The sequence below is a fragment of the Haliotis asinina genome, chromosome 16 (genome assembly GCF_037392515.1).
Source record: "Haliotis asinina isolate JCU_RB_2024 chromosome 16, JCU_Hal_asi_v2, whole genome shotgun sequence".
Lineage (NCBI taxonomy): Eukaryota > Metazoa > Mollusca > Gastropoda > Lepetellida > Haliotidae > Haliotis > Haliotis asinina.
Window position 1 is genome coordinate 48,007,264 of NC_090295.1, and position 26,586 is coordinate 48,033,849.

Consider the following 26,586-nt stretch of genomic DNA (forward strand, 5'->3'; position numbering starts at 1 on the left):
GTAATTTATTTATGTTTGAAATTTTAACAAATTGAATTGTTTAAGAAAATGACTGAAGTTTTGGCAACATAAAACAGACTCACAGCTCATTGCCATGTTTTCAATGTGTCATATTTTCTCTAAAAAAATTTTAAAAAATATCTCATGATGTAGCAATTTAGTAAGGGGGTTGTTTTTCCTTTGAAGTTAAATTCATGTATTGGAATTTCATCCTAGGAGAGAAAACTGACTCCAAAGCTCTGGGAGTAATGTCAGGGAAAATTGATCTTGTGTGTCGAGTCTTCAAGTTCAATCAGTTTTTCTATGAATTATTAATAGGCTCTTTGTCTTTCAACTATAGAACTTTGAAGTCATTGGCATAATATTATTGTCTGGAATTTCAGATTAGATGTATTATCAACAGATTTAAAAATAACAAACATGATAATGGATAATTTTGCTTTTTTATGTGTTATGATAAAAGGGGTCAATGCAATGAATGTCAAACTATGATGAGAATCTGATACCTTAAAACATAGTTTCCTTTTCACTCTTCAAAATCCTGTATCAAAAACAGAACTGATTCAAAACCATTGTCAGATTAAGAAAACATTTACTTCTTTATCAACGTTTGACATTTAATTCTTGAAAAATCATGTAAAATATGTTTTTAAAGATCTGATTTTCATGCGTCACTCTAAGATTCTGTGATACAAGATGAACTCTATGGCTCACACACTGTTTGTGATATCTTATGTTGATCACAAGGAACCCTCAGATATTTTTTTAAGTTTTCATCATATTTCACTTTTATCGAGGGGAAGAATTCTTGTGAGCAAAAAGTCAGTATTTTATGATCTTAATCGCAATGGATACAGATGTATTGGAACAACCCAATGAATATTCCTAAAATGGCATATTTTAGATATATTTTATGTTCAATTTTATTTTTTACACATAAGTATTATTATCATATTATTAAGTAATGGTAAGGTGTAATATGAATAAACAATTTCTTTATTGACAATTAGGCGTAGCATTTAGATTCAGCACCATGCAAGTGCTGAATACATGGAGTCAAGTAATGTAAACACCACTCACTCACTCACTCACTCACTCACTCACTCACTCACTCTGAGATCAGTTACCACACATACAGTGTACACATACATGAGTGAGTGAGGGAGTATTGTTACATAGAACATACCTACAACAATACATTTATATTAGATGATTTCCTCATGCATTTTCATTCCCCAAGAATGATCCAGCATTTTTGTTGTTGTATTGCTCTTGTAACTAACATAATTTAACCCCACCCCTAATCATCAGTGAACTCCCTTGGGAGATGCCTTACCACCCAGTCCGCGCTGACTGATTAATGTATATTTATAATTATACATATATACCCCAGTTATGATTTTTACCTTTTGAATTTGTCCACGCTTATATGTTCCCATGTTTCCCATTATGCCGTCTTTGCAATTAATAATAAGTGAAGAAAAAACCCATTGACACACATTGCATAGGAGCCTCGGGTCAAGCTATGATGAGGTAGCCCAGTAAATAAAGTGTTGCTTGTCACTCCGAAGACCTGGGTTTGATTCACCACATGGGTACAGTGTGTGAAGCCCATTTCTGATGTCCCCCGCTGTGATTCTGCTAGAATATTACTTGAAGTGACATGAAAGGAAATTCACTCACTCCTTCGTACATTGAGAGATTTTATGTAACATCTTCATGGTCATCAGTGGAATAATGTAGTTAGTTTATAGCTTATATTGCTATTTTCAAGAATTTAAAGGATTAACACATACACAGAATGCTCTTTTATGAAAAATATATCAACAGGTTAGATATTTCTCCTGCTACAATTTAGAATTTATACAAGAGGAAATGTGCATCGAAAATGGTTTCATTCAGAGATATATCCACTGAAATCGGAGACGATCACCCTAATTACACCTGTTCGTTTCCATAGAAACATCTTGCATGTTTAAATAATTAATATTTTCAGAGCTCACAATCTGCCTTTCTGTTTCACTGTCTACTAACATTTGAGAAATCCGTCATGAAATAGCTGCCTGGAGATGAGGAATGACTATTTAGTCTGATGTCAACAGAGCACTTACAGTGAATTGTGAAAGTCTGTTATTAACTCTTTTGTACCCTTATAGGGTCCTGATTTTTTCGACACTCTCCTTAAATACCAAAGTCGGCGCTACGAAGATCAACGGTGCACGATGCCACTACCAAAACCCATCCAGGTTGATGTGTTTGTTTTCACCTTGCACAGCACCTATTGGGACTGGATTTCTGTTAGGTGTCTGAGTGGAGTCAAACAAGGATGTGTTTTTATCCTGTGTAATTTGCAAAAACGTTTCATAAATTTTCATCTTACGTTCTTAACCATGATGCATGCTCTTTAAAACGTAATAAAATATTGAAATATTTGGGTCACAGAAACAAAGAGTTTTCAAATTAGTGAATATTTTGAGATGAAAGCGACAGAAAAGCAGACGATTTTGTTTAATTATGTTTGGAAATTGTATAGTTTTGTGATGGTGAAAATATCAATGATGGCAATAAATTTTCTTTACAACATGTAGTTATGTGAAGAGAATTTAGCCAAGGTAACTGACATGACCACTTAAACACCTGGCAGGTAAATACAGCCCAAGGTCACCATGGTCTGTGCATGACTATCATTAACCTGCATGTGTGTTCATATCCTGTCATTGATAACTGTCTTTCCTTATTAACTTTCCTCTGTGTATTATGTTACCAATATTTTTGTGATATGGTTGTTTTTCAGTCTTTCAAGGTGGACTTGTCATTTTCATCAATTATTGTTAGGCTGTAGTGCTAGTTAAGTGGATACCTGAGTGTTTTGCACTGGACAGTTGTGATTCCTGTTACAACAAGGATAGATAATCCTTCATCCTTAGTATGTGACTGAATAAGGATTGGATATGTAGAAATTGGATTGTGGAAATGTGGCCAGTAATAGTTATCCAACATACAAACTGACACAGTAGACATTGAAAGAAAGGAAGATTGATTGATTGATTGATTGATTGATTGAACTTTTGAAAGATGTATTCTTTTGTTTTCCTTTTTTCACAAGATTATATTTTGATGGTGATGCTTGTTAGTTGTTTCTGATGACCTCTTGTGTTGTCAAATTTGATTTTATTTTTACTTGAATTCTGTTGTTTTGTAAACAATGGTTGAGGTGTTGAAACAGATGTAAAACAGTTGACAGGAAGATCAGATTTGTATGTCATCACAGCTTTGTTCAGTTTGTTTGTGTTTTGTAAAACTGTTGAGATGTGTAACCTTTCTCCTCCAACAAATGGCCATGTTTTATACAATGGATGGGAGGTAACTCTGACTTGTACCTCCATGACAGTTTCAGTGTGGTGAAAAAAGCACATTGTTCATGAGTATATTTTTCTTTTTCTTTTTGTTTTCCTTCTTGTTTGTGTATGGTAACCAGTTGCATAACTTTGTACTGTTGAATATGTATGGGGTCACATGACATTGAGGATAACTGTGAAAACATATGGTTCTTAAATAATGTTGCATTTGAAAGTTTCATGGTTTAGATTTGGGAAAGTGGTCATCTTAATGATATTATTCATTGAGCTTTTCTAAGAACTATCATGAAGTTATGGCTTGTGGTTTTCTGAAGTTCTGGATTGATATGAGTTTAAATGTGTTTTATTTTATGAAAAGAAAATGCTGTCTGTATTTTTCTTATCCATTCAAATGATTCCTTTTTGAAAACATTTCAGTAGTGAAGGTGCTAATGATTACTGTGAAGACATTCTTTCCAAACAAATAGCTGTTTTCTAATGGTATGATTAATTCCCACACTCACAGTCATTAGAGTATGGAATATTTACTTGACTTCTCAAATGTTGGCTTTGCAGTTTGAATAATAAGTCAGCGTTTTGTGAAACCAGTTGAAGTAGTTTTATGGGAAACTGAACCAAAAGACGTCTTGCAAGAAAAACATTCTTGAGGAAGGCAAATATTTATACCACTTTAAGAACAAACAACTTATCAGTCCAAAATCAGCTGATGTGGAAATGATTAACTTATTCCTCAGAAAGGTTGATCTAGATGTCAAGAAGTTTACTAAACATTATTCTGTTTATCGTCAGCATGTATCATCTTTGTGTATTCCTTCTGTATTGTGATATATTTTCTAATACAGCCTGTCCTAACTTCTTGGGAATACAGCCTGTCACTGTATGATTTTCTTCTTAGTACGGACAGTTTACAAATGGCATTAGACTAACAACTAGTCTCTGAAATAAACATGTTTCACAGTAAAAAAGTTTGTTGTAAAAAAATGATATAACATAATGAAAAGGAGCCCTAAGACTGACTAAATTTGTTTAAGCTGTGGAAATCTGGACTTACTTGGGCTTGGATATATTTGGAACAGGGTCTGTATGTCGGACTAGATGGTGTCTGTCTTGTTTGGGATGTCACGATGATGTTAATACCAAAAGACCTATAGGAGCCGAGAAGCATTGAAAAAATGTATTTCTGTGAAACAGTCTTGAAATTAGGTCATGAATGACCAAACAATGAGAAAGAATTGGTCATTCATGTGAAACAATATACATTTTACATGTTTTTGTAAAATGTTTTCAGATTCTGGAAATGAATTCTGGAGACAAAATAGGGTTATACATGCCCAAATAAATTTCTTTATGTGAATTAGATCTAAAATTGAAGGATTTACAATTATGGTTTAAAAGAACTGATCACATTTTGTTTCATTTATCAAGCAAAACAGCTTGAAAAAACTTAAGTAAACTGGATTAACAGCAAGTAGGTTGAAGGATATTTATATAAGATTATAGTCTCCAAAATTAAACTGATAGTAATCTGATAATATTGTTTCCTTAGGTATCAAATTTTCCTCATGAATTCAAATCATCCCATAAACTTGACCTGATTGATCCTATAATCTATATTTATTGGGTTCAGTTAATGAATGTTTGGCTTCTTGTATAACATATATCTTAACACAACGGGTAAAGTTCTACTCTCACCGAAGTAATATAATGTAAAGCTGTGGATGTGATTGATGAATCTCTTCTGGTATCACATTATAACATATTAATAACATTTATGAGATTAACCAATTTCCAGCAACCAACATGTATCAGATTAACTGATTTCTAGCAACCAACATGTATTGGATTAACCGATTTGTAGCAACCAACATGTATTGGATTAACCGATTTGTAGCAACCAACATGTATCAGATTAACGGATTTCTAGCAACCAACATGTATCAGATTAACGGATTTCTAGCAACCAACATGTATCAAATTAACCGATTTCTAGCAACCAACATGTATCAGATTAACTGACTTGTAGCAACCAACATGTATCGGATTAACCGATTTGTAGCAACCAACACGTATCAGATTAACCGATTTCTAGCAACCAACATGTATTGGATTAACCGATTTCTAGCAACCAACATGTATCGGATTAACCGATTTCTAGCAACCAACATGTATCAGATTAACGGATTTCTAGCAACCAACATGTATCAGTTTTTCTCGTTATTACTGTTCTGAAAACAGTTTTGCAATTTCAGTCACTGAATGTCATTATTTCAGTCTTAAACTACTCTTGTAAACTGTTAAACTTTAAACTTTTCAGGGAAAATTAATGGGATTCATTGATGATCACTTGAAATGACAGGATAAAACTGACAAGTATTGTGAACTGACAATTTAAAGGAAAGATTAAGTGTAGGAAGTGTACTTTGTTTTCATTCAATGACCAAAATCGAGAGAAGAATGTTAGGCTTGTTGTAGCCAATGTTTACCTGCCGACTAACAGCATATGTTGAAATTTCAGGCCCCACCTATTGCACCAGCAAAGGAGGAAAATGAGAGCATCAAACAGGTAGGTAAAGTGTGGAGCAAAAGTAGGTGACATTAGGACAAATGTGTCACTCACACTGATAATAGTTCAATGGAGTGTGTCATAGTGTCAACAAATAGAGTCTTCAGTATGGGGCAGTTGTGTAATACTTTGTAAGCAAGTGGAATCTACAGTGCTGAACAGGAGTATGTTACATTGTAAGCAAGTGGAATCTACAGTGCTGAACAGGAGTATGTTACATTGTAAGCAAGTGGAATCTATAGTGCTGAACAGCAGTATGTTACATTGCAAGTAAATGTAATCTACAGTGCTGAACAGCAGTATGTTACATTGTAAGTAAATGTAATCTACAATGCTGAACAGGTGTATGTTACATTGTAAGTAAATGTAATCTACAATGCTGAACAGGAGTATGTTACATTGTAAGTAAATGTAATCTACAATGCTGAACAGGTGTAAATGTAATCTACAATGCTGAACAGGTGTATGTTACATTGTAAGAACAGAAATATGTTACAACTATGATAGTTTCACAGAGTTATGATTCATACTGTAGCAAGCCTTATATGGATGAATTTCCAGTCGGGTTTAAATTATGAATATCAATGTTAGTGTGAGATAACACGCCACCTTCTGTCACCACCCAGCTGCTGGCTAAACCAGGCCCTTACCCCATGGTGGTGCTGCCCTCTGATGGGGGCTATTGGTTGGAAGGGGAGGCAATCCAGTCTGACACTGTAGACAGTAGTGGGAACCTCATCATCCCAGAGTGCAACCCAGAGCAGTTCAGCCTTGACCTTGATGAAACTGCTCTAGTTTACCGGCATCAGTTCCTTGGGAAGGTAGGTGATATATAAGGATCCAAGTTAGTCATCATTTTGTATTGATAATGAAAGTAATATGGCTCTTTACTGTTAGTGGATAACAGATGATAACGCAACCCTTGAAGTGAAATGCATCCGAGATCATATTATAGATTATTATATGATCTCTGTGCATTTTTCAGCTCTGTGACATATGTAATTACACCTGATTCATTTGAGTGAGTTGCATGTGAGCGGCGACAACATGATAGGATATATTGTCCGTTGTCTGGTTTGACAGTTGTCATTTGTCAGTCACGTGACACTCATATAGTGTGAACAATCATCTAGGACGTGATGAGGAGATGATGTGACATCAATCAGTGGGATGCATGGTGGTGGTCATTTTGATGATGATGATGATGATGATGATGAAGATAACACGATGACGATGATGTTGATGTCTATGAAGAAATTGGTGGTGATAATGATTTCGATGACGATGACGATGAAGATAGTGATGATGATTGTTTCAGGAGCACTTCAACTACTACACAGTGGATGAGAATGTGGGACCAATTGTCATGTCTATCAAGACATGCCCAGAGACAGACAATGATATTAGAGTCATACTCAGGTGAGCACCGCTATCATATGCTACAAATTAGAATGCTGAAACAAGTATTCCTTACATCATTGCCATCCTTAAAAGATTATCTTCATCAGTCCAGGGGGCGGTGGGGTAACCAAGCTGTTTGCTTCTCACGTCAAAGATCTGGGTTTGATTCCCCACATGGGTACAATGTGTGAAACCTATTTCTGGTGTTCCTGCTGTGATGTTGCTTGAATACTGCTTAAAGCAGGAAAAACTAAGCATAGTCACTTACTGGCCAGGTAGTGTTATGCGAGTTAAATGTTTGCTTGTGAACAGGATTTGATTTAAGCAAGGGTTCAATTCTCATCAAGAGTATAATACTTGTAGCTCATTTCTTCCTAATCTCCTTCCATGATATCGTGATATTGGTGGAATTCAACTGAAAACAGTGTAAAACCATGGTATTAAGTCACTTGTATTAAGTGTTATCATGTAATGGTTGTGTCTTGTGTTTTAGAACGCGGTTCAGTACAAAATATGAAGTAGTACCATCCAGTAAGCTTGAAAATCCCAATCCAGCCAAACTAGCTAAGGTAAGGTCCATTTTAACCTTAGATTTGTTTGTTTTCACCCTATTCTATTTAAAGAATTGTTGTGTTTTAGTCTGTGGCCACTACATTTTAAAATCAACTCAGTTTCAATGGTTTCTAATTTCTTGGTCAGTTGCCAAGATATATATATGAAAGACATGTTGTTATCAATGTTACAATCCCAGCTAGTGGTATATACTTTGTGCATTATATGCATTATACAATGGAGCAAATAATGTGAATAACATCTTATGTATGTTTATTATTCTTTTTACACAGTGCTTATGCGAAGATATCACAACAGATAGGTTTCAACCTGTGTTATCCTTAAAGGTAAGGAATATTGAAAGGTAGAGGCACTGGGATATGAACATAGATAATGATAGGTCAGTGGTATTCTCGGCTCCCTGGGGAGAGTGCACCTAAGTCCAGACATACAAGGTGTACAAGGATGGAAGGCATTGGTCCTGCCCAGTTAGAGCACAGATCTGCTGACTATTGCTTTCTGTGCTTAGGCTGTAACACCATATTTCTTCAGTTAGAGTGGAAGACCATTTTTTCTCTTTTAGACTGTAAGAATATATTTCCTCTATCAGTATCAAACTGTAAGACATGTTTGATCTATTAGACTGTTACACCATAATTCCTTTATTGGATGCTCAGCTGTCTAGTGGTAAACGTTTTGTATGTTTAGAGACCTTATATTCAGTAGAATGGTGGCTTCTAGTTTCGAACAGAAATTCGGACAAGGCATCAATTTAGAGGCTGGTGTGTATAAGAGGCTAGCATCTAGTAGAGGAAATGCTTTGATTTTGATTGTTGTTTGTAAACCACTGTTTGTGTTTGTACTAACTGGAGGTGTTGTGGTTCCAGGGTTCTGATCTAGTAGTGTCTTACGATGAACATGTCCTAACAAGCACCTTCAAGTTCGGTATCATATACCAGAAGTTTAAGCAGGTGAGTCAGTCAGACGTATAATCCCACCTCCCACCAGCTGAACCGAAGACAGTGTAATGATGGAGGTGGAAACCAGATCTCACCTATGTCATATATAGAAGTTTTAATAAGAACCAAAGAATGGGATATTTGTCCTGCAAGAAGTTGGCATTGTTTTCATAACCACAATATATTTTGCTCGGCAGAAATCTGTTCTAAAAAACCATAAAAACCCACAGTCCTAGTGGTGTTTTAACCAGGGAGAATGTTTGTCGGTTTTCTAGCCAACCAAGCTTCAACAATGTTTCTAATGGCAATACACAGCATTAATACTGAAAACGTAATGACCGTTAGGAATGACAAATTCTTTTTATGATCAACTTCTCTATTGTAGAATATCATCCATAAAGACTTGCTATTCCTGTTGTTTGCAATTCTAGAATATCTTAGTCAGTTTGATGATCCGTAATGTTAAGAGAATGATTGAAGGTGTCATGGGTGGATTATTAATGTCCATTTGATTGCAGACTTTTGAAGAAGACCTGTTTGGCAATGTGTCCCACAGTCCAGCCATGGAGGAGTTCCTCCAGCTTATTGGGGACAAGGTGCAACTGAAGGACTTCAAGCAGTGAGTGATGGTGTATATTCAACTGAAAACTTAAACAGCTTTTACTAATAGCCCTATGATTGTTTTCTGCATTTTTTTAATTGGAAGTGATGTTATGATGTTTATGATATTTTGGTGTTGATTACATTTGCAGCTTTCGTGGTGGCCTGGACACTCTGCATGATCAAACGGGGCTGGAGTCAGTGTTTACACACTACCGCGATAGTGAAATCATGTTTCATGTCTCTACCATGCTTCCTCACACAGAAGGAGACCCACAACAAGTAGGACTTGGTTTTTTTGTTTCTGTACTCACACCTAGGTCTGGTTTGTTTCTGTACTAACATTGCAACTCCTGAAGATCCAGGTTAAAATTGGTCTTCAATAACCTATGCGTGTCGTAACAGACAATTAATGGGATGGGATGATCAGGTTTGTTGACTTAGCTGACTGATGTCATCTTTTCCCAGTGGCATAGACCAGTGCTTATGCTGTTGATCACTGGATTCTCTGGTACTTGCAGATCGCCACCATACCATACCATACCATACCATACCATACCATACCATACCATACCATACCATACCATACATTGCTACAACAGGTAGGGTTTGTTTGCTTCTCTCTTTACTCTTACTACAACATATAAGAGTTGTTTTTTCCGTACTTATCATTCACATTCACATGTTTCCTGTTCATGAATGTTTCTCTTCTGTCTCCAGTTACAGCGTAAAAGACACATAGGAAATGACATCGTCGCCATCATCTTCCAGGAGGAGAATACACCGTTCATTCCGAACATGATCGCCTCCCACTTCCTTCATTCCTACATTGTAGTGCAGCCCATCAACCCCAACACTGACCACACAGCTTACAAGGTAACGCACCAGTTACTTCAGGCTCTAATCAAAGGGAGATAACTGATTGCCTCCCACTTCCTTCATTCCTACATTGTAGTGCAGCCCATCCAACCGAACACTGACCACACAGCTTACAAGGTAACGCACCAGTCACTTCGGGCTCTAGTCCAAAGGAGATAACTGATTGCCTCCCACTTCCATTCATTTCTACATTGTAGTTCAGCCCATCCACCAAATCACTGACTACACAGCTTACAAGGTAACTCACCTGTCACTTTGGTGTCTAGTCCAAGGGAGATAGCTCTATGTTTTTCAACTCTGACAGATACGGAAGGTTGTCGTTATCTGAGGTCACATTAATTATCTACCTGAGTAGGAAACGTCTGAGATGTTTTAAGACTCTATCTGTCATTATAAGCACCCTTTGATTCTTGTACTGTATCTCCAGACAGTGAAAAACTAATATGTGGCTACACGCAGAAAACATGTATTGCAACCCAGCACCACGTGATTCAGCCAGGAAAACACAAGGGGAGACAACCCACATAGTCCCACTCTTGCATGCAGTTCCACTAGGCTGTTTGTAGAGTGGGTAAAAAGATCAAAGCACTCAAATATCCAGTCAGTGACAAAAGTAGAAACCTTGCTTCAGAACATTAAACAAATTATAGTAAAAAAACGTGAGGAGTCACACTTTGTGACACCAAATGATTCAATCCATGTCTTCTTCTACAGGTGTGTGTTACATCCAGGAAAGATGTGCCAATGTTTAGCCCAGCTCTCCAGAAACCTGCAGTATTCAAAAAGGTGAGAAATGCATTTCTTAATCCTACTATTGATTTGAGTCCAAGATTCCCCAGATTCAGACTCGAAATGTTCGTTGATGTCACTAAATTATCCAATATCTAACGCGTGCACCATCTTGGTGTTCCTACCCCATTATGACGCTATTTGTCTCTACATGATGTAAATGAAATACAAATATTCTTTCAAAGTGAGATTATATCTAAATCACTCCTTCATTCATTCCATTTGGTGACAGATATTACTTGAATATGGTCATGTCAATTACAAAATGTTGTTTTTTCAAATGAATGGTTTAGTTATGACTTTTGCATTGTTTCCATAATTTTATAATTCATATTTTAAATTTTATAATTGCAGGGACCAGAATTCCGTGAATTCCTCCTGACAAAGCTGATCAATGCAGAACTTGCTTGCTACAAATCAGAACAGTTTGCTAAACTTGGGGTATGTTATAAATACTTATCTGATGCATATATTTCAATATATTTCCTTATGTTTGGTTGCACGGTTCTATTGACAACCAACCAGATACAAATAGATCCTGTGCTTGTTCTCTTGACTTGAGTGAAGGAAAGTTCCTATACATGCCATCAGTCACTCAATTGTCTGGTCCAGACTCGATCATTTACAGTTGGCTATGATTAGCTATGCTATGGCTGTTGTGGACAAAAATCACACAATCACAAAGTCACATACAAGAACTGTAAATCAGCTTGCTTTGATTGAAATGGTTGTTTTTTAGGAGAGGACACGGACGTCTCTTCTCGACTCCTTACAGCAGGACCTTCACAAGAAGAATATTGAATTATTCGGTTTCTCGCTTATTCCTGGCTCCAAACAGGAAGGAAGTCGTCTGTTTGACTCAGTCAAACGGGCATTCAGTGGGAAGGGAAGAAGCCAGTCCTTTGAATCAAATTTACCGGTTGGCAGTCGTAAGAGCAATGGCATTCCTACATCACTTCCAACAGTTGGAGAAGATGAGAAGAATTCACCATCACCGGTAAGAAACAGATGTGTTTCATAGTGAACACTCTTAGGAACAGCCCAGATAGGCAAGTGGGGTTAAGGCGTAATTCTCTCTGAACAGTTGTAGCCCATAGCTAGGATTAATGATTTTGTGTTTAATCCCAGATTTGCCTAGATAATGATCCTCAAACTGTGACTACTCTGCCTCTGAATGTGGGTTTAACTTTTGGCCTTATTTCCATGATTTTCCATTTCCACACTTAGAATGGGACTAGAACTTACGTTATGTTAAAGGTTGCTCTGAAATTAATTAATTCCCATCTGGGATATAAACTCTGGTTCAAAAGTCAGGCACCTATTAGCCAGCACACAAAGTCAGCGCTTTAACCCACACCATAAAAAGTGCTAAAACCAGTACTTTAGTGCGAAAGTGTAATCACAAATATAATAGGTGTTACATTGTGTTGTGTTCAATACAGTAAAGAATTTAATTTTAAGTGTGTTAAAATTGACTTCATTGTTTTGTTATACTCAGTGTGTATTTTTAAATGTTCAGGTGAAGAAGTCTCCCTCCACACCTCGTAGTCTAGTCCGGCAGTTCTCCAGTAGTCTTGAGAAGAAATCCAAAGATAAGGGGTAGGTCGTGACAAGCAGTTTTAGTGCCTGGAGAAATTTAATCACAAGTAAATGAAATATAAAAAAAAATGGAAAAGAAATGGATAAATTTCTGATTTACTTGGCCTTGGAAGTCTGCCAAGGCATTAGTTAAAAACATCTCTCTGATGTAAGGGAAGATGGGATAAGACCCAACTCATTCACTCACTCACACACTCACTCTGAGTCCTTTGAACTGCAGACCCCTGCTGTTCATAGTGAGAGCTTACTGTACTGAACAAAAGCTATGTGAATGGTTTGCAAAGACACAGCTGTGTATTAGCTGTGAGGATATTTCTACACTAATGCTGACTGGTGTGAAATCAACTACTGCAGGGGATTACCTGAGATTACCTGAGATTACCTGAGACTAAATGCCACCTTGGCTTTGCAGCATAAGTGTTTTATTTGATACTTTTTGTGCTTGAGTGAATGTTGTCTTGCTTGAGTGAATGTTGTCTTGCTTGAGTGAATGTTGTCTTGCTTGAGTGAATGTTGTCTTGCTTGAGTGAATGTTGTCTTGCTTGAAAGAATGTTACAGTGCTTTATTAAATGTAAATGTCTTGTGTTGATGTGACCATTCTTCATGTAACAACAACTGAAAATCAGTATCATTTGCTTGATTCACTGTGCTTGTGAGTTCTTACCATGCTTGAGATTTGTTAGCATGCTTGAAGATATGTGATATTCTTGAAAGTGTTACTATGCCTGAAAGTGTGTTATCATGCTTAAAGATGTTTCTAATGCTTGAATGTGTTTTGGTGCTCAAAAGTGTGTTACTGTTTTTGAAAGTTGATACCTTCTCGGAGAGTGTGCTAATGTGTGGCATGTATTCCAGGTCTCGTCAGGACAGTCAGGGTTCTGTCAGCATGTCCTCCTACATCACCTGCAGCCCCCCTCCTTCCCCCCAGTCTAGTCCCAGCAGCATCTCATCAGCAACAAGGTGGGTATAACATGTCATATATCCCCCAGTCTGGTCCCAGCAGCATCTCATCAGCAACCAGGTGGGTATAGCATGTCACATATCCCCTAGTCTAGTCACAGCAGCATCTCATCAGCAACAAGGTGGGTATAACATGTCATATATCCTCCCATTCTAGTCCAAGTCACATCTCATCAGCAATACCGTGGGCATAACATGTCATATAGCTTCTCTAGTCTAGTCACAGTTGCATCTTATCAGCAACGAGGTGGGTATAACATGTCATATATCCTCCCATTCTAGTCCAAGTCACATCTCATCAGCAATACCGTGGGCATAACATGTCATATATCCTTCCAGTCTCATCCCAGCAGCATCTCATCAGCAACAAGGTGGGTATAACATGTCATATATCCCCCAGTCTGGTCCCAGCAGCATCTCAGCAGCAACAAGGCGGGTATAACATGTCATATATCCTCCCAGTCTAGTCCCAGCAGCATTTCATCAGCAACAAGGTAGGTATAACATGTCAACCCCCCGTCTCATCCCAGCAGCATCTCATCAGCAACCAGGTGGGTATAGAATGTCACATATCCCCCAGTCTAGTCCCAGCAGCATCTCATCAGCAACAAGGTAGGTATAACATGTCATATATCTCACCGTCTCATCCAAGCAGCATCTCATCAGCTACAAGGTGGGTATCATAATATATATCCCCCCGTCTCATCCCAGCAGCATCTCATCAGCAACCAGGTGGGTATTACATGTCATATATCCTCCCAGTCTAGTCCCAGCAGCATGTCATCAGCAACCAGGTGGGTATAACATGTCATATCCTCCCAGTCTAGTCCCAGCAGCATGTCATCAGCAACCAGGTGGGTATAACATGTCATATATCCCCCAGTCTAGTCCCAGCAGCATGTCATCAGCAACCAGGTGGGTATAACATGTCATATGACTTCGTTCCTTTCCCAACCCACATCTTTCTTGGCCAAGTATTTACTTGCTATGTACCTGCCTTGCACTGGTCTGTGTTTGATTCCTTTGTGTTACTTTTGTTGATAATGCATGGTAAACCAAAACTGTGATGTTTTATTTGACCATAGCATCTTCAGTGTGTCTAGAATCAGCTGCAAAATAATAGTGAAGGGTGTAATTATTTTTCATTTGGGTTTTCTTCAGAATCAACCACAATAGTGTTCAGTTGTCTCCCTCCAACTCTGAGAGTAGCTTCAACAGCATGGACGATTTCACACCAACACACAACAACCACGACCACGAAGACTCCGACACAGGCATGGTACGTGTCACAGCCGCAAGGGGTCGCTCTTCAGAAGGAAAAGCGTTTCAGGATTTTACTCACAAAGCAAAATTTCAATATGATATGACAAGTCATCTTTCAGAATTTCAGTTAAGACAAACAGAAATTGGTTTATATTCCAAATATTTGAGGGGAAATAATTCAGAACCTTCAGTGTGGACAGATCTGAAGTTCATGGTGTCCGAGACAACTTAGAGCCCTTTAAATTTTTATTTGGACAGAATGGTCATGGATTAAGATAATTTAATTAAAAAGATACATGCTTTCTGAGAGCAGGTCACTGAAATAGCTTTTCCATCTATATGACAATGTCTTTCTTGTCTTGTGAGTGTGGTGATCAGCTGTTGTCACGGCACCTGGTGCTCAACTCTCCGGGTCATCTCTCAAGGGGCTTCGTCATCAAACGTATTCTTTCTGTCATATTCTTGCACTCCAGTGAAGTCAGTACAGGAGAAAAAGATAACTGATTTGCATGAATGCATGTAGTCACACAAAATATATTTGCATCAATACATATGAAAAGAAAAATCATTTCAGAATTATACCACGCTAAGATATGTGAAAACTTAAAAAATTTAGTTATTTTCTGAAAATTGTTTCTTTACCTGTATGTATTGTAACATCATTTTTGGAACACAGTTTAATTATCTGTAACAATGGCAATATGATCCCTAGTTGTTTTTTTCTCCTACCCTGGACCTTGTCACAACCATTACTTCATTAGGATCAAAAGTCAAAAGGCCAATTGCTAAAGATAGCCATCCAATCATATTACTCACATGAGCTAGAGGATTCTGTGCTAAATTACCCACCAGAGCACAGAGGTATGATGGTGAACATGGTGTTTTGTCACAACAAATTGGAGATACGATACACTGAATAGTGAAGGACTCCTATGTGTCTGTCTGTGACCCCCCACTCTCTCTCTCCTGTCATCCACAGCTAGTGTCTGAACCTGCACTCAGTCCAACCAGCAGTAGGTAGGCTGGAGGCGTCCTACTGGGTTCTACTGAAGAAACGTTTTTGTAGTCACAGTATTTACTTCCATTCACTGGTCAGTTAGATGCATTTCTAAATTGCTATTCCACCTTGAAAGAAACAATGATTCCTAATATTTCTTTCTGCAGTGGCTCAGTCCAATCTACAGCATATCCGGAATGCTGATTAAATTTGTCTCCCAATGTCCCCACTCCTCTCCCCAACTCTCCATTTCCTCTTCCTTCCTTCATTGGCTGAGTTTGATGCCAATAGTTGTGTTGGATCCAACAAGCGTGTTATTAAAATTGTCTCTCCCAGTTGCAAACATTGTGCAACCCTGTTATGTCACAGCCTTCTATGTAATATCACCTATACATATGACATCCATTGTGATGTGGAGAAACCTGATTGGTCAATCAAATGTCAAATCTGTGGCCATCTATCCAGTAGCCCTTACTTGTCAATGCACATGAAAGAGAATGGAGTGGCTTGCTGATGGGTGTCATCATGACAAGTGTCAGTGCACATGCTTGCTGACTTCAGTTTGCCAGTTGCATTTGACAACCTTGATAACACAGGAATATCTCTGAAACATCCTGAAACATTATTCACTCATTTCTGTTCCCCAGCTTCTTAAGATGGGAGCAATAACCAGTCCAGTGTGTTGCCTGCTACCGCTGTCTTGAAACCATGATCAGTTACTGGCATTGGTCCATTGTTCTATCTTCTAACCCTCCATTCCTTCTGATTTTGGGTCACCATGTGAACTGGCGGAAATGTGCCGGTGAATTCTTTATCTTTAGTGTACCAAGATCCAAATATCGTGATTATAGCATCAGGATCACCTTATTATCATCCTTGGTACTTGGCAACACTCATGGTCCTAAGCAGTAAACAAGTGTTTCTTTTCTCACTCAACAAGCTGACATGACCCAATCTTTTTGTCATCATCCAGATATCAAGATCTTTAGTCCCTGGATCAGAAAATATGATCCTAGGCCCAAGTTGTAAACCAGCGCTTCTGTTCTTGCTCAACAAGCTGACCAAACCCAATCTTTTTGCCTCCCTTTTTCCAAACTTCCCAAACTATGTGGTGCACCCTCACTGTTGTGCTATCCCACGCTGCCTTGCTAGTAGAGTTTCCTCTCCTCTGTTTCAGGAGAGTATGTCATCAGCCGGTACCCCCAGCAACAATATCCGTGCATCCCTCTCCAATAGCTTCAGTGAAGATGGTGGCTGTGTGTTTTCATTGGATGGTGAAAGTGAGGCTTTGGCATCTCTATGTGCTTTTTTTCTTGAATGTTTTGGTGATGTCTCAAAACAAGTGGGTTATATGTTCACCTAATTTTGAGTGACCTTTTGTGCACACTGTTTTTGTTGAAGAATTTCATATTTATTGCACCAACACTTCACGCCTTAATTATGTATGAAATATTGATTTATTCTATAGTAATATTTTATTACAAATGTTACAATAGTTCTGCTTTAAACTTTATCAACAATTGAATTATTTAGTTAATATTAGTTATTGAAAAACTCAAAATTTTAGTCTCCAAGTTGAAAAGAAACCCATTGCCCTTTTTGACAATTTTGATATGAGGAATTGACATAACAGGTATCCAGGTAGTGTAGGGTAATATGGGATGGGGTACCCGGGTAGACAACTTGGACCCGTCCCATCCCAAGTTTGTAACCTACTCCAACTGTTATAATGAAAGGTGTACATCCATATATTGTTATCCTTCCTTCGTGTTGCAACTTCTAAATGGCTGTCAGTGTACTTATCCCAAATAAAATGCAAATTTAATTCTTATAACATCCTTGAAGAAAATGATGGTAGAAACATGTCTGCTAAATCATTACTGCTTGAGCTGACTGGTTCCTGATTTGTCCACTAGGTGACGCTGTTACCCGGCAAGCCGACCTGTTGAAAGCAGAGGTACATAAACTACGATGTGAGAAGTTAGAACTGCTCAGACAAAACGTGGTACGTGGTAAACATTGCTGCAGGTATCAACTATCAAACAAGTTGTTATAGGTGTTTATAGTCATAAAAATATGGGAGGTAAACAATATGTGAAAGGTATTGGCTGTCAAACAAAATCAATTGTATTTTTTCTGTCGGATGGAATAAAACATCAACTAATATGTAGTGTCATAAGCTAACTAGTAAGATTAGTCAGTTACAGTATTCACAATAGGCAAAGCAATTTTTTCTTGTGCATGGTAACAGTGATTAGACCAGGTTGAATAACATCACGGTAGCACTGCTTGATCATGAACTGACATGTTTATTGTGCTGACTAATCACTATTCTTTTTGCAGACTAGTCAGCGAGAGATTAAAAAGCTAAAGGACCAAGAACTAAAGTTGATGACCGATCTCGCTCAAGTCACACGTGAATTGCAGAGACGCAAGTTTCCTGTCATCGAGATAAGTCCAGAAGCAACAGTATAATGACCTTCACCTTCATAATCAATGCCATTCAGACCTCCATATGGCTCGGAATGTCAAGGAGATATGCTTTTCTGGACCAAAGACTCAACAATTGTCATCAAGTGCCATAACTACAATTCAGCTCATACGACCTTCACCTTCATAATGTGAACAGTAATACTTGACCAAGAGTTGATGTCAGTGCTAGGTTCTAAGCTCAAATCAGTGACCTTCAACCTTTTTGATGACCTTCACCTTATTTTCATGTTTTTATGACAACCTTCATAATATCTTTAATGAACTTTCAACAAGTTGTTTGAATGGCTAAAGGGCGACTGTGTCTGGATCTTGGCAGGATTGTTCGAGGCTTATTTTGTATTTCAAGGCTTGAAAACTAACCCATGATGTACATACATGTATATACAAGACAAGCACTGGTGAAGTAATGTCACAGTATCATACTGCCTAACTGATCCTTGTTAATACATGGCCTACAAAAGAAAACTGGCAAGTGTTTGAACAAGGTGCATTTAAGCTTTTTGATATATTCAGTGAATCAAACCTAGACAGATTGAAGGACACATGTGACTCTTGGATGCAGTGTTTAAGTCGGAAGGTATACTGTTTCTTAAGTTGTTTAGGTTTTTGGCCTTGATGGCATTCTGACAATGACCCACGTTTGAATCGGGTAGAAGCAAGATTGATGAGTGTCTGAAGGATGAAACAGATGTATTTCCAATGACCTTTGGCAGTGCAATACAGAGCCTTTACAGTGTGAAAATTACATGACATATGTGAAGGCTGTATCCCTGGTGTGTGGTGCAGGGAATATCATTCAACAGTCTTTAACAAGTCTAGAAATGGAACAGTCACTATCACAGTCTTGGATTGGAATGGTCTTTCGCATGTCTAGAAATGGAACAGTCACTATCACAGTCTTGGATTGGAATGGTCTTTCACATGTCTAGAAATGGAACAGTCACTATCACAGTCTTGGATTGGAATGGTCTTTAACATGTCTAGAAATGGAACAGTCTCTGTCTCAGTCTTGAATTGGAACAGTCTTTAACAAGGTCTTGAACTGAAAAAGTCTTTAACATGGTCTTGGATTAGATGGTAAAATTTGATTTGCAGTTCTTGGTTTTAGGATTGTTTGGACACACTAACAGAAGAATATTGTGTGGAAATTGTGTTCAGAGCAAATGCAGTACAAGAAGTATCACTTGTGCTTTGAACGAGAAAATGTGTCTGAGCAATGGTTCAGCTATCAGAGAGTCTTTAAGTATACTTATTCTTGCTTTCCTGGTCTTCTTGATAACTTGTCCAAAGAGGTTCAAGAAAATGGTCTACAACAGTCGGGACAGTAAAAGTGTCACACAAGTGACTTTTGTGGAAACATCGGAATGGATGAGATTCTCAAAGTGCTGAATGTTACCATGGAAAGAGCAGTGTCCACAAAGACTCTCTGGGGACTTCTGAAGTACTGGGAATTAACGATTTGTGCTGAAATTGCTCTGAACTTCAACCAGTTGCTCTGCACTTCATGGAATTTTCCCTCAAAAGATTTTTAAGCAGTCAATTCCAAATACTGTCAAAGCTGATTATTGTACATCATGGTTCAGACAACTGATGAAATAGAGATCCTTCACATGTGTCTCGATGACCTGTTTCTCCATGTGCAAGTTTTCGTCCAGCGATGGGAATATTACTGTAGATTTCAGTATTAAATGCAAGACTCAGTACCGTAAAGCAGGTCAACAGAACGAATGGATGTTTGTGATGAATAGATTTATAGACAAAAAAGGAGGTGAAATATCAATTTTGACAAAGAATACAGCGGAAAAGTGTGTGAATTTGGCCAAATCTTGGAGACAGAGGAAGTATCATGTGTATCTAGAGGAAAACATATCACAAATAGCAGTGACAGTTAGTACTGATGGTTGGAGTTCTTCCACCTGACTTAAGTTGCATATGTGGAATAGCTAATGTTATGCCTGGTCAAATAATCTGACTCTTCAAACTTGATTAAAGTCTTGTCATGACAGAGATATTTCAGAAACAGACCAGGCAATGAGCAAAGCATACAAACATTGAATGTTTTGTTCGGAATGATTTCGAGTTGTGCCAGTTACACTTGTAAGTGGGGTACAGAGTTATGGAATGAGTTAACCAGGTCAAGGTCATGATTCAGTATTGACCATATCCAATATGGGAACAATGTCTTCAAGGAAATCAATGTGTGATTCCCTTTCCAAGAGATCCTTGTGTGACAGCAAAGGTCTTGAATGTAAGATAACAGGAATATGAATCTGCTTGCCTCACTGATTCAAACCAATGTCAGTAGCTGAGGGTCTGTTATGACAATGTGAATATTTGAATCCAAAATATATGGGTATTTGCATGTTGAGACTAGTCATTATATAATTAATGGTTTATTCAGAGCCAAAAACCTGAAATGAATGGAATGCATGCTCCTGATTGGTCGATTTCCTTGTGTGATCTTGTCCAGATGTTTTCCTTCTTTTGCAACAATTTATTAACAAATTCTATAACCCATTGGTTTACCCTGAATTTCACTGGTAAAACATTTGGACTGATGATGTTAGATTGAGAGTTTTATTATCAGCTTCACCCCATTTATCTCAGTCATTGGAAATTTTATTCAGATCCCAATTGTCACTTTCTGCCAACTGCCAAATGATCATATGTTACTTTTAACCAATGATTTACAAAAACAATGGACCTGGTTGTAAGATGACATCTGATTGCTTGTCACAGATTGCTTTACCCAGACTGATGGTCATAACAAGCCATCTATTTGGTTCTCAACTGACGAGTGGTTTAATAGATTAAGTGCTGAATATACATTTACTTCAGGTTGATATGACAGATACAACCCGTCATCCATACCTCACAGCCATGTACACTACAAATAGGACTCAGACAGAGTGGGTTCCAATGAGGAATCCTTGGATGACTCCACAAACCCTTCAGTGTGTGTACAGAGTGGACTTTCTGTGCTTAATGTGTACATGAATATGTAAATTATTTATATACCTTTGTCCAAATATGGACTGTGTATTAGTGCTGACCATGTTAAAATAGAAACTATTTGATCACAGGACTGTCCTGTTTATCAGTGCAATATTAACTGTCTTTGTAATGTCTGTAACTTTTTGTTGACATTTATATAGTTATGCGAAGGACTGTTTGCTAATTGCCTTTCATCATAAATGGCGCCATGTTAGCTTTGAATCAAATTTAATTAGCCTCCTTCATTTTGTGATTGTTATCTCTTGGTCTCAGATCTGTTTGTATTTGGTAGGTTGGAAAATGTGAAGACAATACATTTGGGGTAAATCTAGGTTTGGATTTTTAACAGTTAGCCATGGTATTTTGGTAAATTGCAATTTTTAATCTAACTTTTGTTAATTCTCTCATCTCTGTGACCTTGATCTGTGCTGGAATATTAAAACTGTACAAAGCCTGTGTTTTGAATACAAGAATTTGATACAATGTTGCATTCAGTACAATATAACACGTATTTAATACAAAAACACAGTAGAATTCTCTGTTGGTTATAACAGTATTATACGGAACTGTAACCAACTCAATTATATGACGCTAAGCTGTGTTTAAGACAAAAGATGTATTGAAAGTAGTATGATCTGTTGTATTATGTACAAAATCATGTGGTATGAATACAATAATACAAACTGTATTGAGTACAATAATGGATGCTGTATGAAACACAGTATATTATGTATTCTTAATCACATGATAAAATGTATTGAATGCAACAGCAAAGACTCAATACTGTATTGAATACAGTATGATGATACGATGTCGTATCACCTCCCATTGTTCTATAGTTCAGTGTATATTTTGTACAGTAGACATGCTCCAGTAGGTAGCGCTTGCCGATTGGTGCTGTAAATACAAGTGAGCGTCATCTGCATTAAGGTTTTAGAATCATACATTGGACTATTTGTGTAACTTCAACTGGGTTTGTCTTGAACATTGTGTTGTAAGTTTTTTGTAAGTCTCTTTTTTGGTTCTTTTTTTGTGATAGAGTTACAAAGAATGTTATGATTTCAGGGCAACTTTTTAATCTAACTCTTATATTTCAAATATTCATTCCTAATACTTTTTATGAGGGCAGATTTCATCTTTTTCATACTACATTTGCTGGTGTTTCTAACTGAGTGTCTCTAACATGGGAATTACAAAGGAATATGACAATATCACAAACAAGGCATAACAATCAACATGGTTTAAATAGTCAAAATCAAACAAATCTGGTGACACATGTGATTCAGAAATAGGTATATGTTTTAATATGTCTCTTTCTGTAACAGGCCTAATGCTGAAAGCAAAGATGGAAACTGCTAGATAACTGTACTGCTCTGTTGGGGTTATCTCCCTTGCAGGCTGAATATGCCATCCATTCACGAATGTCAATCAACAGGCATTTGAACAGCTAGTCAAAGTTTGTCGATTCTGGGAGAAATGACCCATTCGAAACAGATTCCACAAGACAAGGGATCAAGTTTTGAAGAAAATAGTATGTTTCAAGTTTTGTTTGTGAAGGACCGGGGTCCACATCTGCAGGAAGTCTCAAGGTCAGATGTTTTCAGGGACATTCTCGACATAATGATTACACTGTCAGTGGCCCAACCCGTATTATCAAGGGTACCATATCTCCTTTCTCTATTGGTCATACCCTGTACACAGACTCGAAATCATGACTGGGTCCCTAGATTTTCAAAGTGCTAAGATAGTCTTAATTTGCCATATGTTAAAATTAACTTATGACTGTCCTAGTACTAAGAGAGCTTTCAATCTAGGCTCTGGTGTTGATCATAACAAAGACATGAAGTAGAATGGAGATAGGATATGCTTGATAACAGAAGATGCCACTTACCTGATAACTTGTCATGTCACTTCAGAACCTGGAAACTTTAAGCACATATGGAATTAGTTCCTAAACTGAAAATAAAATATTATATTTGAAGTTAATTTCCCTGAGCCTTTTTGCATTTTTGCTTGACTTTTACAACATTTATCATTTAAATGTTCTTTGTTTATGATCTGTTGCATGTTACAATGTATATTCTACTGAGACTGGATTATGGATGTGGACCCTGAATGTTGACTGATTTTCAGGGGCTGTGTATGGACAAACTGTTATCATCCATGATGTCAGGAGTACATGGATACGATAGTATTTATTTTATTCATGCAGCAGTGCATAATGATTTATTTTGTCAAAATGTTAATAAAGCTGTAAAGTAATCAACAGGTGCTTGTTGTGTTTTATTGACAGTGGTTTGGAAGCTAGTACAAGCATGTAAACTGTTTCAAGTCACACCAGAGCACCCTTTATCTATCAGTTATGTACCATTTTAGTCATTATTCAAGGTATAGCCTGTGAATAAATACATCTGGAGCTGAAAATCCAGTGATTCTTAACAGTGATCCAACCCGTGTAAGATGCTACCTTATCAAGCAAATCAATAAGTCTGACCACATAATTTATTCGGTTTCTGGTTACAACCAATCATATCCATCTAGAATTCCCACAGACTCTTGAATAAGCAAGTTTTTTTGTTTAATACCATTTGTAGCAATATTCTGGTACGGGCCCTCAAACTTTGGCTTTACAAATTGTAGTATTTGTACCCATGTGGGGATTCCAACTCAGGTCATCAGTGTGATGTATAAACACTGAAACTGTTAGGCTACACAACTACCCAACCTCCATGGGCATCAATTTACACAACAGAGATACGATGGCATGTTTCCAATAAGTCGGCAAGTCAGACAGCCAATCCTGTTAGTTGTCTCTTCATGTGTTCAAGAAAACTGCACCATTCTGAGCTGTGTGGATGTTTGTAATAACAAATGATCATTGCACTGAGACTCCATACAGTAGGATACAAAGTAAGGAATTTCTTTGTTTCCTCCAGAATCTGCATCCGAAGACATAAAATATCCCTGATATTGCTCACAATCTTAACATGTACATGAATATATACTGGACAAGAATAGTTATGGATATATGTAAATTCTAAGATTATGAATAATGATCTATCTACTCATTGACTCACTGATAAAATATCAGTCATTAAAATACGAATATCCCGAACTTATTTTCTCCAGTATAAATATGAGTCCTGGTGACACAAGCTGTGCAAGTAAATGTTCAATATTATGTATGTACAACAGGATGGTCTATTACATTCATAAGATGAAGTACATGTGTACAGAGTAATAATGACACACTCAGTTTCTTGGAGGATTAACAACCGGTATCATCTCAGGACAGCTTTTCCTCTGGGCAGGCACAAGTAGTCATTTAGGAGCTAAATGTGTGTTGGCCAATATCCTTGTGTTCTTGAGTATTAGAAGAACAGGAATTCATTTGGCACTGATGAAATATTGCCATGACTCAAATACTCAATAACACCCAGAAACTGGCCTACATATGTTTATTGACGTTGATAATAAGGAATAAAGGACAGTGACTAAGAGTTTACTAGACATCGGAATAGAAGTAATCATCCAGTCGTCCTCTGGCATAAGACTGTCTGGCAGCTGCATGAAACCAAAATGACACAAGCAAAAATGAATAAATTAGGTGCTCCTTAATCAGCAGCCAGTTCAAACAGACCATGTCCTACAAAGATCTCTGTCCATTAGCTACTTGCACTGCCAAGATCCAACATAGTCACAAACGTGTTGTAATAACATGGTGTAAAAGGTACACAATGTAACAAAGCACTTAAAAACTCAGTCACAGTGTAACAACATGGATTGTTTTAAGATTGGAGGTTGATGTAAGGGAGATTATTCTCATTTTCAGAAATGCTTATCCAATTTACAGGAAGATCAGATATCAGTTGAAAGTGTTGAGTGTTGTAGCTATGTGCTGTTATTCTGAAAATGCTTATCCATTTTACAGGAAGATCAGATATCAGTTGAAAGTGTTGGGTGTTGTAGCTATGTGCTGTTATTCTGAAAATGCTTATCCATTTTACAGGAAGATCAGATATCAGTTGAAAGTGTTGAGTGTTGTAGCTATGTGCTGTTATTCTGAAAATGCTTATCCATTTTACAGGAAGATCAGATATCAGTTGAAAGTGTTGAGTGTTGTAGCTATGTGCTGTTATTCTGAAAATGCTTATCCATTTTACAGGAAGATCAGATATCAGTTGAAAGTGTTGAGTGTTGTAGCTATGTGCTGTTATTCTGAAAATGCTTATCCATTTTACAGGAAGATCAGATATCAGTTGAAAGTGTTGAGTGTTGTAGCTATGTGCTGTTATTCTGAAAATGCTTATCCATTTTACAGGAAGATCAGATATCAGTTGAAAGTGTTGAGTGTTGTAGCTATGTGCTGTTATTCTGAAAATGCTTATCCATTTTACAGGAAGATCAGATATCAGTTGAAAGTGTTGGGTGTTGTAGCTATGTGCTGTTATTCTGAAAATGCTTATCCATTTTACAGGAAGATCAGATATCAGTTGAAAGTGTTGAGTGTTGTAGCTATGTGCTGTTATTCTGAAAATGCTTATCCATTTTACAGGAAGATCAGATATCAGTTGAAAGTGTTGGGTGTTGTAGCTATGTGCTGTTATTCTGAAAATGCTTATCCAATTTACAGGAAGATCAGATATCAGTTGAAAGTGTTGGGTGTTGTAGCTATGTGCTGTTATGTGTGAAAGTGATGGGAATGATGGGTGTCAGCTGCATTAACGGATGCACACAGGTGGTGCTGCCTCACAGTGCCTTCTGCTGAGTATCACCAGTATAGTCTCTCATCAGCCTCATTATGGTTTTCAAGTTTTATTGAACTAATTCTTGGTGTCAAGTTTCAACACATTGCAATAGAAAACTTCAACGTCTACAGCAGATATGTTTCAAAAGTAAGAGATTTCCTTTGTGAACTGCAAGACTGTTGTCACATTCATATTTGCTGATGAATATCTTTTTACCATTTTAAGACTGCTGTCATATCATAAATGACTGGTTTGTTTAACTAACTGGAAACAAAAACATTTCAGACACTTGAACTCACACATTGATACCTCCATAATAATATCTATAATAGTCTGGGATCGTTCAGAATTTATGGCTCGAGGGTGTGATGACGATTTTTATAGAGTAGCATTTACAATGTGAATGACACCTCCCCACAAATTAATGTA

General features: G+C 37.4%; 1 protein-coding gene across 8 annotated transcripts in view; it reads left to right on the forward strand.

Annotated features, from left to right (window-relative positions):
* LOC137268927 (rap1 GTPase-activating protein 1-like) overlaps positions 1-23,675 on the forward strand; it is a 299,889-nt gene extending 276,214 nt beyond the window's left edge. For 7 of the 8 annotated variants that reach the window (XM_067803536.1, XM_067803538.1, XM_067803542.1 and 4 more), the window contains 19 exons: positions 2,157-2,246; positions 5,875-5,922; positions 6,549-6,743; positions 7,241-7,341; positions 7,817-7,892; positions 8,169-8,222; positions 8,763-8,846; positions 9,353-9,453; positions 9,587-9,716; positions 10,155-10,310; positions 11,028-11,099; positions 11,457-11,543; positions 11,842-12,099; positions 12,622-12,701; positions 13,558-13,662; positions 14,824-14,941; positions 17,100-17,202; positions 17,839-17,927; positions 18,266-23,675. In XM_067803536.1, the coding sequence (XP_067659637.1) occupies positions 2,157-2,246; positions 5,875-5,922; positions 6,549-6,743; positions 7,241-7,341; positions 7,817-7,892; positions 8,169-8,222; positions 8,763-8,846; positions 9,353-9,453; positions 9,587-9,716; positions 10,155-10,310; positions 11,028-11,099; positions 11,457-11,543; positions 11,842-12,099; positions 12,622-12,701; positions 13,558-13,662; positions 14,824-14,941; positions 17,100-17,202; positions 17,839-17,927; positions 18,266-18,397 (2,079 nt within the window). In that variant the 3' untranslated portion in view covers positions 18,398-23,675. The remainder of the gene's footprint in view (positions 1-2,156; positions 2,247-5,874; positions 5,923-6,548; positions 6,744-7,240; positions 7,342-7,816; positions 7,893-8,168; positions 8,223-8,762; positions 8,847-9,352; positions 9,454-9,586; positions 9,717-10,154; positions 10,311-11,027; positions 11,100-11,456; positions 11,544-11,841; positions 12,100-12,621; positions 12,702-13,557; positions 13,663-14,823; positions 14,942-17,099; positions 17,203-17,838; positions 17,928-18,265) is intronic. The other variant, XM_067803537.1, reaches the window with a different exon arrangement.
* The last annotated feature ends 2,911 nt before the right edge of the window (positions 23,676-26,586 follow it).